Here is a 16462-nt window from a genome sequence, read left to right as displayed (position 1 = left end):
AAAAAAAAAAATTTAGCCGCCCCGTCACCGTTAGCTCGCGCACAAAAAAAAACGTATACGCAAGTCGAGCCGCAAATGAAATCGCTGTTCAAACCACACATGTGAGGTATCGCCGCGATCGCCAGAGCGTGGGCAATAATTTAAAAAAAAGAGCTACACTCTAACTCTAAACTGGTAACCGTTAAATAAATTTAAAGCGTCGCAGATTGAGATCTCTATTGACCGTAGTTTGTCGCCATCCCACGGGGGGGCGCAATTTTAAACCGTAACATGTTTGGTATCTATTTACTCGGCGTGACATGTTCTTTCACAATATACAAAAAAAATGGGCTAACTTTACTGTTTAGTATTTTTTAAAATTAGTGAAATGTGATATTTCAAATTTTTTCCAAAAAAATGGCGTTTTAAAGACCGCTGCGCAAATACCGCGTGACAAAAATTTTTGCAATGACCGACATTTTATTCTCCAGAGTCTTTGCTAAAAAAATATATATAATGCTTGGGGGTTCTAAGTAGTTTTCTAGGAAAAAATACTGGTTTTAACTTGTGAACAAAAAGTGTCCGAAATAGGGCTGGGGGTAAAGTGGTTAATGTGCATAAACTGAAGCACTTTAGAGACTATACATGCATTGCCAACAATCCTGTGTATTTTATTACACCCATGTGCTCAAACCCTTATTGTGAAAACAAAGTGTCATATTATAAATGCTGATGCTTCAATGGTCCCTTCTTTAAAAGTTTGACTATTTGTATAAATCATGATCATCATCATGTGTGAAATCAACATTACACTGCGCTAAACTATTCATCCAACATTTGCATTTGCTGCCTTATAAAAAAATAAATAAAAAAATACAAAAAGATGGTTAAAAAAGCAAAAAACACTTGAGATAACCAACCATTTTTAGCAGACAGTATTAATGTTTCATTTTGGGTTAACTGTAGGGGTGTGTCATTGGCTTGCATACCTTTTGCCTTTAATGGTGCCCCACTTTCTCATCTTAGAAAGTAGGGAGATAAGCTGTATAAACCTTTGTTGTTTGGGTAGGCCAACTTTTAAGGAGAATAGGCTGAATCATTCTATGGGTCATTGTAAGGTGATTTGACTGTCTGGTATTTACAGTAGAAAACCCCTCTAATTGGAGCCCTGTTGAACTGTACACCCATTTTTCTAGTCCTGCATTTTGCTAAATGCCGTTTCTTTACAGACAGGATCTGCCTTCTATAATTGCGACTTCCATTCAGACGACTCTGTCAATTTCATACTTAACCATTATCACCATTGTAATTCCAACCATTATCACGTCCGTTTTAGACTTCCACATCCTTTGTACTTGTCTGCTCCTCTCTCTTAATATTCCCTGATTGATGAACATCAATTCTTTCTCTCTTAGTCCTTCCTGTACGGCGGATCATTATCCATTCAGAGCTTACAGCTCAGGGACTTGTCAAAGAGCGTACAATGGGCCTTCTGTCTGTCTGCTGTCAGATTCCTCTGTTGTTACAAACCAGATGACTTAGAGCAAGCGGCGCTCTTGGCCTATAATAGGACAGGTGTACGTGTCGTATGCAGTTTTTCTGCAACTAAGCGGCCTTGACTGCTAAAAAGTCATCTAATCAGCAACACATATATTTGTGAAGCTATTCAATGAAGGTTATTCCTGATTATCTCTAAAAAGTGACAGAAGCAGATACACTGTATAAGTGTGGACATTGCCATTGCTGACCTCTCCTTTTAAAAATGCTAGTTGCTTAGCTGCCAGTCCAATAGCTTCAATATTTTGTGAGTCACTGACCTGGAACTTCACTATAACTTGTTGCATGACTAAGATAGTACAGACCAAAAGGTAGCCAGGTAACTAGTGTTTTTAAAAATAGATAAAGCAGTAGCAGCCTACAAAATTTTCTCTAGGTTCTGGCCAGCTCCTATTATAAACACAAGCAAGCACTCCAGTAAAGATCCTTTTATCCTTTATTACATCAAATGGCTACAAAAGGGTTTCGACAGATACGCTGACATGTTTCAGTCAGGCACGTTGCCTTACTCAGATGTGAAGTATGGAGTGGCTGAAACACATCAGAATACCTGTCGAGCTGCTTTGTAGCTATTTGATCTAAAAAAGGATACCAAGGATCTTTACTGGAGTACTGACTTGTTTATAATAATTATTACTGCAGTGGTGTGCAGAGGCCAAGGCAGCTTCCTTTCTTTACATTCCAGCCAGCTCCTAGTTGTAGATACACATTGCACTCTACCTGAGCCCTATTCATTCCTATGGGTGGGTCATACTCCGCTGGGTTGCTGGAGGATTGCATGTGTATGGCTCTCCTATAGCAATAATTTAAGCCACATGCATAGTAGAAATAAAAGCTGGCCAGAATGTCTTCCCTGCAAATGCACTGGACATACCCACACAGTGAAAATTGTGGGATTAGGGAAAAAGGTAAGTTTCTCTTTCTTTCATTGACGGACACAGCTTCTGGTGTTCATTACCACTGGGTTATACTGCCCTATACAGGAGTAGGACACTAGGCAGAAAAAACTTCTGACTATGCCTATGGGCAGTCCCAGGGGGTATACTCCCTCTCTCTGCTATAGTTGTTTTCTGCCTAGTCAGGTGAAAAGACCTAGCTCCTTGCTGGGATCTTTGGTCCTGGCAAAATTTGTAAATGAAGAATTTTTTTCTCCTGAATTTTTTCCTGCGAGATCTACAATCAATTGCCTGACTGGGCGATGGAATGGATGATCTAGATCCAGTTTTCACCCCAGTCTGGCCAGTGAGCGCGTGTAGGCCTCAGCTCCATGCTAGGTCAACCGCAACATAGCCCCACTGAACGGGGGCTGGCCTGCAAATTAACTGCCTCGGGAGGTCGCATACACCTGGCCTCGGCCTGAGTCACAGAGTTCCTCCTGGCCGACTGCCCCCACTATTCCAATGGAGAGGAGGCTCTGTCTGGAGCGGTGCCCGCCTGGTTCCTGGTATGGTGAGTAGCTGTCCCCCCTCTAACCCTGGAGGCTTTTGGGACCGTCGGACCCCTGGGTTCCCCTCCATTCCATAGGCACCCCTCCTCTTTGCCGAGTCCCTCAGCCTGCCCCCCTTCCACTTAAGCTGGGGCTATTTTGGGTGGGGAAGAGCGCTGAATGACGATGGGGACTGGGGGGGGGGTGCGCTGCCGGCAACCGGACGATCGATTGTGCGGGGGGGGGTTGTACCTGATGGGGGCTCCTGCCAGACCCCCCCCCCGGTCCTGCCTGAATCTGTGATTGAGGCCTGGTCTCCTGTGGGGATCCTTGTAGGCTGTGTGGTAGCTGCTATTTGTTGTAGCCTGTTGTATTCTATACAACGGCGGCCATGTTTGGGTAGTTCAGTGGCCATTTTCTTGTGGTTTTGCATTGTAGATAGTGGCGGCCATGACAATGAAGCCCTGTGGGCTGCGATTTTGGCGACTGTGCACAAAATGGCTGATCATATCTGTGCGTGAGACCCTGAAGTTGGAGGACGCAGCAGCGCTGCGATGGAGGCACAGGTACCTTTTGGAATTCACAAGCCATCCAGAGTGGCAAAGGTTTTTTCCTTTCCCTGCCTATTTTGACAGAATTGTGTGGGAATGACTAAAGCAACCCCGTGAGGTCCCTAAATGCTTTACTAGGCGTTACCTCTATGAAGTCCCTTCTTGAGAAGTGTACGGTGCCACCAGTGGTGGACCCTCAAGTTTCTAGATTAAACAAGGCAACCATCATCCTGGTTGAAAAGTCCCCAGTATTTAAGGACCCGGCTGACTGGAAGGCAGAGGCTGTGGCCCACAATATGTATAGTTTTGATGGTTCAGCAATAAGGCCGTTTTTCACCATTGGCCTGGTGTTGCAAACTCTGACCGAGTGGGCTAAGCTCCTTTGCCGTATCCTGGAGGGAGAACTGCTCCCTCCTGCCTTTGCGGAGCTGGTAGACCAGCTGGTCCAGGGGCTGCAGTTTATCTGTGATGCCTCTTTGGATGCGTCTCCCCTGATGGCTTGGCTTTCTGTTTTGGCGGTGATCCTCCTGCGTGTCCTTTGGCTCAAATGCTGGTCTGCGGGCCAGACTTCAAAGAAGGCCTTGACTGATCTGCCTTTTTAAGGAGATCGCCTGTTTGGAGCTACCCTGGATGACATCATTAAGGGTCCCACAGGAGGAAGAGTACTTTTCTTCTGCAGGCTACTAAGGGCAAGGAACATCGTCGTAGATGTGGACCTTCCTGCTTGGCTCCCAAGAGATTTTTTTGTCCCTCAGGGCCGACTGAAAAAGGCTCAAAGCCTTTCAGAACCTCTTCTGGAGGATCCAGACCCGCCGACAAGGCCCCATCTGCATCAAGGGTCACCCTCACCCGTATCTGGGATGGGGGGACATCTTTCCTGGTTTCTGGACCCATGGACTTCCCTGGTTCAGGACAAGTGGGTCCACAAAGCCTTTTGGTCTAGCCACATTTGTTTCCTTCCAACCTGCGCCTGTCCCCAGACCGCTTACAAGGTCTGTTTGGGGCTGTACAAGACCTGTTCCTTCAAGGGGTCATTGTCCTGGTTCCAACTTTGGAACGTTTTCAAGTTTTCTACTTAAACCTGTTCACGGTACCCAGGAAGGAAGGCAAAATGCATCCAATCTTGGACCTCAAGGCGCTAAACTGCTTTGTGTGGGTACAGAAGTTCAGAATGGAGTCCATTCGAACAACGGTGGCGTCACTGCCTCAAGGGAATTTCGTTGCCTCTATCGATATCAAGGATGCCTATTTTCACATTCCAACATGTGCTAGTCACCAGCGTTTTCTCCGCTTTGCTGTGGGAGAGGAGCATTATCAGTTTGTAGTGTTACTCTTTGGTCTCACCTCCGCTTCTCTTGTCTTCAGGAATGTGTTGGCCCAAGTGCTAACCTTGCTACGCCACCTGGGGATCGCGGTACTAGGTTACCTGGATGATCTCCTCCTGCGAGCAGAGTCTCCCTCTGCTCTGGTGGAGAACCTGGAGATCACAATGCAAACTCTGCGGGAGGACTCTGAATCTGCAGAAGTCTACCCTGGTTCCGTCCACAAGGCTGGACTATCTGGGTCTGACTCTGGATTCAGCCTTAGCTAGAGTGGTCCGTCCTCTGGACAAACTCCAGAAACTGCAAGCTGTAATTCATATCCCGCTGTCCAGCAGATGGTCGTCCCTCCAGACTTGCATGCGGGGGCTGGGTCTGATGGTGTCTACCTTCGAGACAGTTCCATTTGCACAGTTCCATATTAGGTCCCTGCAAAGGGAGATTCTGACCAAATAGGACAAGACACAGCAGTCTCTGGACATCCAAATCCGGCTGAGTCTGGGAACGAGGGAGTCCCTGATATGGGGGCTTCTCTCTATGGCACTTCGGCTGGGAAGATCCTTCCTCCCCTTGTATTGGACGGCGGTCACCATCGATGCCAGTCTGTCAGGCTGGGGAGGCGTCCTCGGCAAGCATTCTGCTCAAGGTGTCTGGATGCTGGAAGAGTCCAGACTACCGATCAATGTTTTGGAACTCCGAGCGATCAGACTATGTCTGGATCATTGGACGGATCGTCTTCAGGGATGTCCAGTGCGCGTTCAATCGGACAATGCCACGGCCGTGGCTTATGTAAATCACCAAGGGGGCACATAAAATGTCCTGGCAGCTCTGGAGGTAGCCAGTATTCCCGGGGTGGAAAATTGGCAGGCGGATTACCTCAGTCGGCAGGCATTGGACCACAGGGAGTGGTCCCTTCATCCAGAAAAGTTTCATCAGCTGTGTCTTCGGTGGGGAATCTCGGCTCAGCAGAAAGGTGCAGTGGGACTTTATATGAGGTATGACCAGCTAGTGTATAGTAAGAGAAATACAGAAGAAAAAAACAAATAAATAATAAGATAGTAAGTTTATTGGATATCTATAGACCAGTAATGAATATCCATAGACCAACATGAATAAAACCAATATAGAGACATGTGACCCATGAAATGGGAATGAACATGGATGATATGAATGTAAATAAAGTTGATATGATAAAACCATAGCACTGGAACAAAATAATACAATATAATCATGGTAATGCATATTGATAAAATACAAAATGGAAAATAAAGGTCATGAAACAAATGATTGCATAATGTAAACTTCTAATAATGATATTGCCTGTGTTGAACTCAATGCGTTTCATGAAAAAATTCACTTCCTCAGGAATAGACATAATTCAAGAATCTAGAAGAGATATACATACATGAGCAACAGTATATGTCCAATAGGCACATGGGCCTAAACAACCTATCAAAGGTGTAACTTACAGTAGGGTATTAATTGTTTTTGGGGTTAACAGATTATCTGGGGGTATGTCCAGCCTGGGAACTAAGGGAGTGAGGCCCGTGTGCATCAGGCAGGTATGTAGAGTCAAAAGTGTACAAGACGGCTCTCAAATCGGGAATCTCAAAACCTCCCCTCGCCATGGGGGTAAATCTATAAAAGTAGTAAAGGCTGTATAAGCAGGTATAATGAGTATGATACCTTATTATTACAGGAGTGGGGTTTGGTTGAGATCACGAGGAAGCTGGTCACACCTCAGTCCCAATATTATGTTTTTCCTTTTGCTTCATTGCATACAGGGATGGAGACTCTGTTGGTCACGAGTCTTATATAAAGTCCCAACATTTCCTCCCCCATGTTCTTTTAGAAAGGCGCAGTGGTTTATGGCTCGGTCAAGGGATCCGCTGTCGGATTTCACAGACGCGTTGGTGGCCCCGTGGAGTCAGTATCGGCTGATTTACACCTTCCCTCCTCTCAAGCTTCTGCACAGACTTCTACACAGGATCGAGGCTGAAGGAATTCCGGTCATCTTAATAGCTCCGGACTGGCCTCGCCAGGCTTGGTATGCCGATTTAGTGCGGCTGGTTGCAGACGTTCCTTGGAAGCTCCCTCTCCAGGAGGATCTGCTGTCCCAAGGACCAATCTTCCATCCGGCTTTACAGTCACTGGCTTTGACGGCTTGACTTGTGAACGCCAGGTGCTGAAGGATAGGGGTTTGTCTAAGTCGGTGATTCCTATGCTGTTGATAGCAAATCTACTTCTAGGAAGATCTACCATCGTACGTGGAAGACGTACATTGCGTGGTGTGAATCCCTTGGGGCCCCTCTTTGAACCTTCTCGGTGGCTCGGATTTTGACTTTCCTTCAAGGGGGGGGGGGGGGTGGGTTGAACAGAAATTGGCCTTAAGTACCATCAAGGGTCAGGTATCGGCCTTGGCGATCCTTTTTCAACGACTTCTGGTCACACACTCCCTGGTGCATACGTTTCAACATTTTCAACATTTGGTCCCTCCAGTGCGGGCACTGTTACCGCCTTGGGATCTTAATTTGGTGCGTTCTGCTCTCCAGAAGCCTCCCTTTGAAAATATTTGGGAGATTCCTCTGATTATGGTGTCCCAAAAGTGGCGTTTTATGGTGGTTATCACTTCTGCGCGCAGGGTGTCGGAACTGGCAGCGCTGTTCTGCCGTTCACCTTACCTGGTGATTCACAGGGATAAGGTGGTGCTTTGCCCCTGTTCGTCATTTCTTCTGATTTTCATTTGAATGAAGACATTGTGTTGCCTTCCCTCTGTCCCAGACCAAAACATCCCAAGGAAATTGCCTTGCATGCCTTGGATGTGGTTAGGGCAATTAGAGTGTACCCGGCAGTTACCGAGTCTTTTATGGAAATCAGACTCGCTATTTGTGCTTACGGACAGGCCTCGGAAAGGGTTATCCAGATGGATCAGACAGATGGTGGTGCAGGCCTACTACATCAAGGGTCAGGTTTCCTTCTTTACTCTGTCAAGTCGCACTCCGTTCAGTGCTTCTTGGGCCTTCCGTCATCAGGCATTAGTGATGCTAATTTGCAAGGCGGCCACCTGGTCATCGGTGCACACTTTTACAAAGTTCTAAAAGTGGATGTGTTGGCATCTACAGATGCTTCTTTTGGTTTTTCAGGCTGCTGTTGAGAGGACCTGATCCTCTTTGAGGGTGTATTGTTTTCTCAGGTGAGCTCCAGTTGTTTGGTTGAGCTCCATGTTACCTGGTTGGCTACTGTTTTTAGCCTTGGGAATTTTTTGCTGTTCCCACCCCTCATGTTAACACTGCTTTGGGACGTCCCAATGGTTATGAAAACCAGAAGCTGTGTCCGTCAATGAACGAAAGAGAAAATGGGATTTTTGACTTATCGTAAAGTCCATTTCTCTGTTGTTCATTGACGGACACAGCACCCACCCCTCTCTGGAGTTATAATTCTCCTGACACTGCTTGTAACAAAACTGAGTGACTATAGCAGAGAGAGAGAGGGAGTATACCCCCTCGGACTGCCCATAGGCATAGTCAGTAGCAAGTTTTTTCTGCCTAGTGTGCTACTCCTGTAGGGGGCAGTATAACCCAATGGTTATGAATACCAGAAGCTGTGTCCGTCAATGAACATCAGAGAAATTTATTTTACGGTAAGTCAAAAATCACATTATTTTACCAAATGGGCTGGGAGGTTTACTTTAAGGACAGCTGTAGTGGCGATATACTAGAACAAAAATCATCCTTTTCATTTAGGAGAATGTTTGTTTTTTAGGTACATTAATAAATAGAAAAGACTATGTTACAGCAAAGCTGAAGTAAAAATGTGTTACCTATTTAGTGCTGCAGTCCATTTTTTTAAAGTTACTCTTAAAGAAGAACTATAGGAAAAGCTTTTTTTTTTTTTTTTTTTCCATTTTGGATAGAGCAAGGAAGGGTTATAACCCCTGTAAGGTTTATTTTTGCCATCTTTGTCCCATTGGGGAGATTTACCCCTTCTTCCTTTCCCATAGCCAAAACAGGAAGTGAGAGGAAATCACTGCAAATTAAGGGAATCTCTTGAGGACTCCCAGATCATCTGAACTAGTGTCCCCAATGGAAAGGTTGACCAGACGTCCCTGTTTTGTCACGGTTTTGTTCAGGGCCAGATTAACATAGACAGGGTATCCCATGCTGGCTGAGAAACAGCCTGGTGGCTTGGATGCCGACTCACCCGCTGGATGATCTCATGGCTGCTCCTGCTGCTGTTCAGTGGAGGAGAGGGAGAGCCAAAAATTGACTGTGTGGAGGGCTGAGACCAGGTGGTGAGCAGATGGGGGGCAATAGAGAGTTTAGCTGTTTTGGGGGAAGGGCTAAGAGGTGGCTGCAGAGATAATCCATGAGAGAAGGATGCAGAGTGAGCTTTGGATCTGGGGGTAGAAGTGTCCTCTGTGCATAGCAAACCTCTGATCCCTGCACTGTATGCCTAACACCCTCCTGTATATTATTTAGTCCTGTGCCCAGCACTCTGTGTATTATGCAGTCCTGTGCCCAGCGCTCTGTGCATTATGCAGTCCTGTGCCCAGCGCTCTGTGTATTATGTATTCCTGTGCTCTGTGTATTATGCATTCCTGTGCCCAGCGCTCTGTGTGTTATGCAGTCCTGTGGCAAGCGCTCTGTGTGTTATGCATTCCTGTGCCCAGCGCTCTGTGTGTTATGCAGTCCTGTGGCAAGCGATCTGTGTTTTATGCAGTCCTGTGGCCAGCGCTGTGTGTATTATGTATTCCTGTGCTCTGTGTATTATGCATTCCTGTGCCCAGCACTCTGTGTGTTATGCAGTCCTGTGGCAAGCGCTCTGTGTGTTATGCATTCCTGTGCCCAGTGCTCTTTGTATTATGCATGCCTGTGCCCAGTGCTCTGTGTATTATGCAGTCCTGTACCCAGCGCTCTGTGTATTATGCAGTTCTGTGGCCAGCACTCTATGTTTTATGTAGTCCTGTGCCCAGCGCTTTGTGTAGTATGCAGTCTTGTACCCAGCACTCTGTGCATTATGCAGGCCTGTGCCCAGTGCTGTGTGTATTATGCAGTCTTGTTCCCAGCGCTCTGTGTATTATGTAGTCCTTTTCCCAGCGCTTTGTGTATTATGCAGTCCTGTGCCCAGCGCTCTGTGTATTATGCAGTCCTGTGCCCAGCACTCTGTGTATTATGCATATAATTATGCATATATACCTATATAAATATGTCCCCGGATTTCTTTTTAAAAATCTGGTCACCTTACCATTGGAAGATTTCCCCTCTATTACTTTCCTGTGGACAACCCAAAATGTGGGATTTTCTTTTAATTTCACTTTCAATGATAATGGTAAACAGGACAAAGAGAGAGGGTGAATCTCACTAACTGGGGCACAGACAGCAATAAAAACTGTCAGGTGTTCTAATCTCTCTCTACTCTATCCATATCCCCCCAAAAAGTTTTGCCTTTAGTTATACTTTAATGCTTTAAAGTTTAACCTGCTTATATTGCCTTCCCTGCCCCTTCCCCCCTCAATGTGCTACTGAAATTTTAATTGCATACCTTATTTGAGACCCTAGACCCATGATGTCATCACTGGATCTCTGTGCTTGTCTTTGCAATGCAGGCAGATTATGGGTGGTGGGAGAGTCTGTACATTACTTCCCAAAAACATCACAGCACCCTGTACTCCTCTCAAGAGACCCCTGCACTGATGCAGACAGAGGGCTGACTCTTTGGAGGAGTTATGTAAAAATCAAAATGCCTTAATGGGTGGGAGTCAGTCTGAAGGAGTGGGCATCTCTAGGCATACTGCATTTGCATTCACACTGCCCTAGGTAATGCCCACATATGATGCTGAGCCTCTATGCTGTCAAGATATGAAATATATGAAGAGCATATCATTGCTTAGTCAGAGTTCCCCTTTATTGTTGTTCTTCTTATTACCTTCTTTAGAAATGACAATATTTGAAGCTCCGGGACTGAGAGCCCCACTTCTTATCGTTACGGCTATGTACCAGCAGCCCAGTACATTAATTGAGATATCTCACTTACAGTATATACTCAGAAGGATGTCTCCTTTCTGAGTGGAAATAATCTAGTCTCTCTCTCTCTCTGACTACCTAATCCAAAGAACACTCATCAGGTCATACAGGCACTGTGGCCAAAGGCAATCTTGCCCTAATACCACCGCATTAGTCATTCAACAACTTATATTCACTCTTAGAAATAGTGGTACCTGCTCAAATACATCCCTTATTACACAACTATATATATATTGTCATTTTTGGGGGTAAGTAGAAAAGATAAGTCCTTTTAAAAGTTATATTTGCATGCACAATTTTTATCTGGTACCATGATGCAGTCAAGATATGCAGTCAAGAAGACACAATTCAGGGGTTATGTTGAGCCTTGAAATAAAGACATCTACACCAGTCAGGTTGCATTCGTCTTAAATGTGAGCTTACTTCAGAATATGCACTGTACAGAGGATCACATCTTCCAAGGGGGTGTGACAAAGAATACAAAATCTTTACAGTCTTTTATAGTAAATCATAACATAGTAGTCTATGGCGGGCACATGCCCAAGTTATAGATTCCACAATACATTCTTTACTGATTGTTTCAATATCACATATGGTCACTCTGACCTCATAAGGGAGTTGAGTGAAAGGTTAGTTTAACAGTAAGAAAGATTGATTACATCGATGGAGTAATTAACTACGCAAAGGGGCTTTTTGTAGAAACATATTTTCCGAGAATTTCATCATGTTACTGGCAAAACATTTCATGTCATGTGGAGAGCAACTAAAGCCCCGTACACACGTACTGATCGTCGGCCGAACGATCGGCCGTCTTTTGTCCAGGGCTGTCGTGTCTGTTGAAAACTGCAAAAGACTGCACACGAATTTTGTGGGCCAACAACAGCCGACTGCAGAAGTGATGTCATGTGATGGTTAACTTTCCTTGTCTTTTTTCTTTTCTGAGCATGCCCGGTCTTGCTAATCTGCTGTCTGTTGGCCGAAATCTGTACTGACTGACGTACAATCGACCGTTCTGGTGACGGCCAACAAAAATTTTAATGCCTGCACGACAGATTCTGTTCGGCTGAAAATGCGCTGTCGGCTGTCGGAAGCATCATACTAACAAGCCTACAATCGGCCGATCGGTCGCCGGCCGAATATTTACGGCCGACAATCGGTACGTGTGTACGGGGCTTAAGACATGCAGGCACATATTGCAATACCAATAGAATTCAGAAACATCTGTTTAAAATATATCTTCATAGAGTAAAAGGGGAACTCTGACTAAGCAATGATATGCTCTTCATATATTTCATATCTTGACAATGCTTAAAGAACTGACATCCAATAAAAGAAAGCATTGTGCCTTGGTTAGATTATGATGGAAGTCCTTCAGCCAACAAATGAGGTAGGATCTATCTGACTTGCTGCAGCTTCTAATCCACAATGTGAAAAGCCCACAGAGTGTAGTGAAATAGATTCAAATATTTCAATACAGAAGAGGAACCTGTATAACTAAATACAACTGAAGGTAAGGCTGGAGTTTAGTTTAAAGAGCATTTGTGGGTTCTGGATAGAACATCTGTTGGGATTTTACTGCTGTGTCTTATAAAATTTTCCCTCACCTCCAATTTTGGTGATTGGGGGGTTGGAGGAACAGAAAGTAATGAAAAATCTTCCCAAAAGGAACAGAGATAGCAATAAAAGTGTTACAACCTCTACAAAGTTTTTATTGTTGTCTAGGACTTGCTGTCTCAGTGACCCCTTTCACCTCCGATTTAGATCCTGTGAATGGAGGCACAAAACAATAAAAACTGACTGAGGTTCTAACTCTACCCCATACTACCCAGAATTAAAAAGAAAATGATTTTTGAAGTTGGGTTCTAATTGTAGCTGAAGTTTAAAATGCCATTTCTTATCTGTCCTCAGGTGACCGAATTCTGCAAGAACGGAGCAAGCCTAAGAATACAGGGCCCAGAGCAGTGCTCTCTACTCCATCTGGCTGCAAGGGACGGACATACTGAAATAGTCACATATATCCTGGATAATGGTGAGTATTGTCTGTGATGGACGCAGATGTCAGATCCCTGCCCTTCTCACTAACTCGTGGCAAATGACCGCCCAATCTCACACCACAATGTCACTTACGTAACAATGCCACTCTCAGCTGCACACTGCACAAAGATTTTCCAGCTCGTGGGACCACACTCTAGGTGCCAGCAGGCTGAGGGCGATTGTCACTGGGCTAATTAAGCAATTAACTCTTTAACTTCCACCACCCACTTTGGGGAAACTCGTAATTTTCGCAATATCAATTATGATTTTAGAAAAATCATCTTTACCACACACTGTCACCACGGAAAGGTATGTTCATAGGATTAATCCTATATAGTAGCACTCTTCAAGAGACAGGTTCGTTGTTAGCTTGCATTAAGAGCTTAGGGACATGGTTAACACTTTTCAAAATAGGCTTTTAATAATGAAAAGGTCAAAGTTGGTGCAAATAAAATATTTACGGAAAAAGGCGTTTCAAAGAAATAGAGACACAATTCAGCATTAGAAAAATAAGGTAGAATTGAGGAGGAAGGATACTTGCAATCAATGTCCTGGGTGTTATCAGAGTTTAGTCGATGAGCCAGGTGTTATCGGTTTTCAAGCTTGACAGATGTTCCTGATTTGATGGTAAAGGAGAACTCTCTCAACTGGTTAGGTCTCCCTTTTTCTATGGGATCCAAGGGGTGTTGACAGATGCCCCTGACCAATAAAACAGATTGTCCATGGGCCATCCTGAGTTTATGACAATATCAGGTCCCTCCTCTACGGACAGTTTTATACCACTATTCATATCTTCCAAAAAGTACTGGTTGCATTCTTTAAACTGATAGATTATTGTTCAGCATTGAATTTCGTGTCCAGGGATACTAAACACGGGGTAGCTCAGATAAACCTGTCACCCAGGAGGCATCTGAGACCTATCTGCCTTTCTATATGTGCTAGTGTGGTCATGTATGACCTTATTTCGTTCAGTACAACATTTCTCATTCAAATATATACTTATTGTTAATGTGTCATGTTCCTCTCTGAGTTTATGACTCGTTTGTAGATTTGTTACGTTTTGAATTGGGCAGAGCTCTCTGATTGCCTTTTACGGTCGCCATTAGTTCTGGGTATCCTTAATGGATTTGGTCATAGTTTTACGATAGGCCTGGACAACAGAAACAGACATCCTGCCAGGACTCAATTAGCGGTTTTCAGCTCTGCACAGGCCTAAGGGCTGATTTCTGATGTCTCTGAGTTAAGATAACGGCTCTTTTGAAGTGTAAAACCTATGCATTTCATGAAATAAAGGAGGAAGGGGGTAATATCACTGCGGCAATGTGTAACTGTTCTGCAAGACTGTCATGGCTGACCTATAATGACTGAACAACATGGCTACAGCTTTTCAGGGGTCCAGTACGGGACATGATTACATTTTCAGATCACACTGGAGAGTCCATAAGCAAGGCTTGTATGTCTAGGTGCTAGAGCTCCAATACGAGTAAACGTTACACATTCCAGAAGTGTTCCAATGTGCAACGTCGTCATTGTATGACGAAACGCGTCAGATTGGCTGACGGCTGACGCATGCGCAGACGAGGGACGCGGCGGCCATCTTGTTGGTGGGGAAACCAACGATTGTCCGTGATTACCACTGAACGCTGATGTCTGGCTTCTTGAAATGTAAGCTGCTTCTTTTATTTGCCTAATAAACATCATTTAAGACTTGCTGCACTATGAGGGGCCTTTTTGTTTCCTTGTGAGTGGCGAGGCTATTCAGGCTTAATCCAGACCTTCATACCAGGAAGTTGAGAGGGGAAGAGTGAATTCATCTGCATTCCATACACCTGTACTGCTGGCGCTGTATGACCCTTTTGGGTCTGAGCTGACGGTAAGAGTATCTTGTGGCTCTACTTGGTGGCGGATCCTCTCTCTCTCCCTCCACTTCTGTTGGACTGGTGTGATTATTACCCTTTATGTGGACTTTTACACTGATTGATCGGTCTGCTTATACTTAAGATTAGCGCAACATTTTTCTTTTAATATTACTTGGAAGATATTGTATTCGTATATTTTTGTGTCAGCTGCTATTCATATGTCATACCGTGTTTCCCCGAAAATAAGCCCGGTTCTTATATTAATTTTGGCACCAAAAGACACAGTAGGGCTTATTTTCGGGGTAGGTCTTAGCTGTAATGTTCTATCCCTCTCTGTCCTCCCTGCCTGCCAGAAATCCCATGTAAACCTAGTTTAGTGTACATAAAATCCTAGGATGCAATTTATTAGTGTTTTATATACTGTCCAGTGAGTGTTTTTGTAATACAATTGTGTGAAATACCTTCATTACGGTACATCGCTGCTCTGTGCTCAGCTAATCTTCTGCTCTCTCCTGTCTTTCTCCTCTCATAGCTGTCAGAGGGGGATCTCAGCCCCTCCCCTCTGCAGTGTACACAGAAGAGCCGGATAGATTAGATTAGAATATGCTTAGCTGATCTGCCGCTCTGCTGTCCTCTTTTCCCTGGCCGACAGCTGGGGGTTACGGAAGCGCCGATGTACCGAAGGTATTTCCCACAATTCTAATCGAACACCCAACGCTTCTGTGTACACTGTAGAGGGGAGGGGCTGAGATCCCCCTCTGACAGCTATGAGAGGAGAAAGACAGCAGGGAATGAGAGGAGGAGAGCTGAGCGGCGATGTAAGGAATGTATTTCACAGTATTATATTACAAAAACACACTGGACATTATTTAAAATGCTAATAAAGTGCATCCTAGGATTTTTCATACACTAAACTAGGGCTTATTTTTGGGGCAGGGCTTATATTGCAGCCCTCCCCGAAAATAACACTAGGTCTTACTTTCAGGGTAGGTCTTACTTTCAGGAAAACATGGTATATGTTTTTATACTGTTTTTATCAATACTAGCGCAGCAATTTTACTCAATATTAGTTCTTCAGTAAGCACTTTAGAGAATTTATGATATTTGGTCATACTATTTTGACACAGGGCTGCTTTTTCCGTTTATTTTTTTAACACTGAGATTTAAAACTTTATGTTTTTTTTTTTTCATTTTGGATAAAGTAAGGGACCTCTGTAATTTTCTTTTTTTTTTTTTTTTTTGCCCTTTCCCTTCCTTTGGGGAGATTTCCTTTCACTTCTTCTTTCACATCCCATAGCCAAAAAGGGAAAAATGATGTAGTATTTTTAGGCAAGTTAATGTAAGCAGCTTTCTTTTGTCTTTAGTTTTACTGAAAGGAGAATATTTACATAGAGAAAGAGATTAGGCATGGATGGAATTGGAATTGAATAGCTAAAGAGGAGTAGCATGGGTGGATTTGGACTAGAATATGATTGATCCACATAGGATAAAAGAGGGCTATAACTTCAGAGGAAGGGAGAGTGGGTATGAATGGAAGAGGAAAATAACAAGAGAGTAGGTAGGACATGTATACATTTTTAGGAGAATGGTCATAGAGGGAGAGAGTGTAAGTGGAAGAGGAAAGGGGCATGAATGGAATCGGAGAACAGAGAAGGAGAGTGAGCACAAGTGTATGTGAAGGAAAATGGAGGGAAGAAGAGTGCATTTGATTGGA

At 44.3% G+C, this 16462-nt stretch overlaps 2 protein-coding genes across 13 annotated transcripts in view; one reads left to right on the top strand and one right to left on the bottom strand.

The window, feature by feature from the left end:
* Window positions 1–1823, bottom strand: part of LOC309554652 (uncharacterized protein) — a gene marked incomplete at both ends in the record, with an annotated part of 28205 nt that extends 26382 nt beyond the window's left edge. Inside the window, one exon of the mRNA XM_082256367.1 lies at window positions 1696–1823. Coding sequence (XP_082112493.1) covers window positions 1696–1823 — 128 coding nt within the window. The remainder of the gene's footprint in view (window positions 1–1695) is intronic.
* DGKI (diacylglycerol kinase iota) overlaps window positions 1–16462 on the top strand; it is a 533441-nt gene that overhangs the window by 495190 nt on the left and 21789 nt on the right. For all 12 annotated transcript variants that reach the window (XM_082255058.1, XM_082255060.1, XM_082255059.1 and 9 more), the window contains one exon: window positions 12764–12884. In XM_082255058.1, the coding sequence (XP_082111184.1) occupies window positions 12764–12884 (121 nt within the window). The remainder of the gene's footprint in view (window positions 1–12763; window positions 12885–16462) is intronic.

This window comes from Pelophylax lessonae (genome assembly GCF_965119305.1).
Source record: "Pelophylax lessonae genome assembly, chromosome: 4".
In the NCBI taxonomy this organism is placed as follows: domain Eukaryota; kingdom Metazoa; phylum Chordata; class Amphibia; order Anura; family Ranidae; genus Pelophylax; species Pelophylax lessonae.
This window is presented reverse-complemented; position numbering and strand designations above follow the sequence as displayed.